Source organism: Fukomys damarensis, unplaced genomic scaffold (genome assembly GCF_012274545.1).
Source record: "Fukomys damarensis isolate Sample0158 unplaced genomic scaffold, DMR_v1.0_HiC HiC_scaffold_33, whole genome shotgun sequence".
Lineage (NCBI taxonomy): Eukaryota > Metazoa > Chordata > Mammalia > Rodentia > Bathyergidae > Fukomys > Fukomys damarensis.
In genome coordinates this window covers 54,686,472-54,687,603 of record NW_022900945.1, presented here as the reverse complement: position 1 = coordinate 54,687,603, position 1,132 = coordinate 54,686,472, and the positions used below count along the sequence as shown (strand labels likewise).

General features: G+C 59.6%; 1 protein-coding gene across 1 annotated transcript in view; it reads left to right on the top strand.

Annotated features, from left to right (window-relative positions):
* Positions 1-1,132, top strand: part of Bcan (brevican) — a 10,461-nt gene that overhangs the window by 637 nt on the left and 8,692 nt on the right. The window contains exons 2-3 of the mRNA XM_033758084.1: positions 2-199; positions 762-973. Coding sequence (XP_033613975.1) covers positions 2-199; positions 762-973 — 410 coding nt within the window. The remainder of the gene's footprint in view (position 1; positions 200-761; positions 974-1,132) is intronic.

Sequence of the window (1,132 nt, the reverse complement as noted above, 5' to 3'; positions counted from 1 at the left end):
GTGCTGGTGGCGCGCGGGCTGCGCATCAAGGTGAGCGAGGCCTACCGGTTCCGCGTGGCGCTGCCCGCCTACCCCGCATCGCTCTCTGACGTCTCCCTGCTGCTGAGCGAGCTGAGGCCCAATGACTCAGGTGTCTACCGCTGTGAGGTCCAGCACGGCATCGATGACAGCAGCGACGCGGTGGAGATCAAGGTCAAGGGTGGGTGTGCCGCGGAGGCGCTTATCCTGGGGACCCCCGCCCGGAGCAGGGGAGCAGGAGCACCTGGACGGTGGAAAGACTGACGTGTGCGCCTGTAATTCTAACTCTGCAGAAGGCTGAGGCAGGAGGATCTCAAGTTCAAGCCCAGCCTGGGCAACTTAGTGAGACACTGTCTCAAAATTAAAATTTAAAAAAGAGCAGAGAATGTAGCACTGTGGCTCAGCACTGAGGCCTTGACTTCCCACTCCAGCACACACACACACACACACACACACACACATGCACGCACCCACACACTACTGGGGATTTAGCATAGCCATATGTGCCAGCCTCGAAAGTACAAGGTCCTGAGTTGATCCCCGGTACCAAAACAAAAACCCACAAAATCCCCACCAAAACACCAGGTAAAGGCGGTTCGTCCCGCACTCTAGATCAAGCCCCTCGCCCTGCAGTGTGAGCTCAGTCACAGCCCACACTTTAGCCACTGGTACGGAGCGGGAGGGGAGGGAAGGGGAGGCCCGAGCGCGGGTGGTCCGGGCTCAGAAGCCCTCTCTGCCCGCAGGGGTCGTCTTTCTCTACCGGGAGGGCTCTGCCCGCTATGCTTTCTCCTTTGCCGGGGCCCGGGAAGCCTGTGCTCGCATAGGCGCCCGCATCGCCACTCCAGAGCAGCTCTACGCCGCCTACCTCGGGGGCTACGAGCAGTGCGACGCTGGCTGGCTGTCGGACCAGACCGTGAGGTGGGCTGGGGCCAGCGGAGGTGGACGCCCGGGAGGAGGGGCCTGCGGGATCATACATCACATTTGCTGCACACCCATACATGCATACTGTGTACACACATATCCCATGCACACACATTACACACATCCACCACAATCACACCAAGATATCCTCTAGGTGCACAGAGAAAATACACATCCTGCTATACCCATCCAC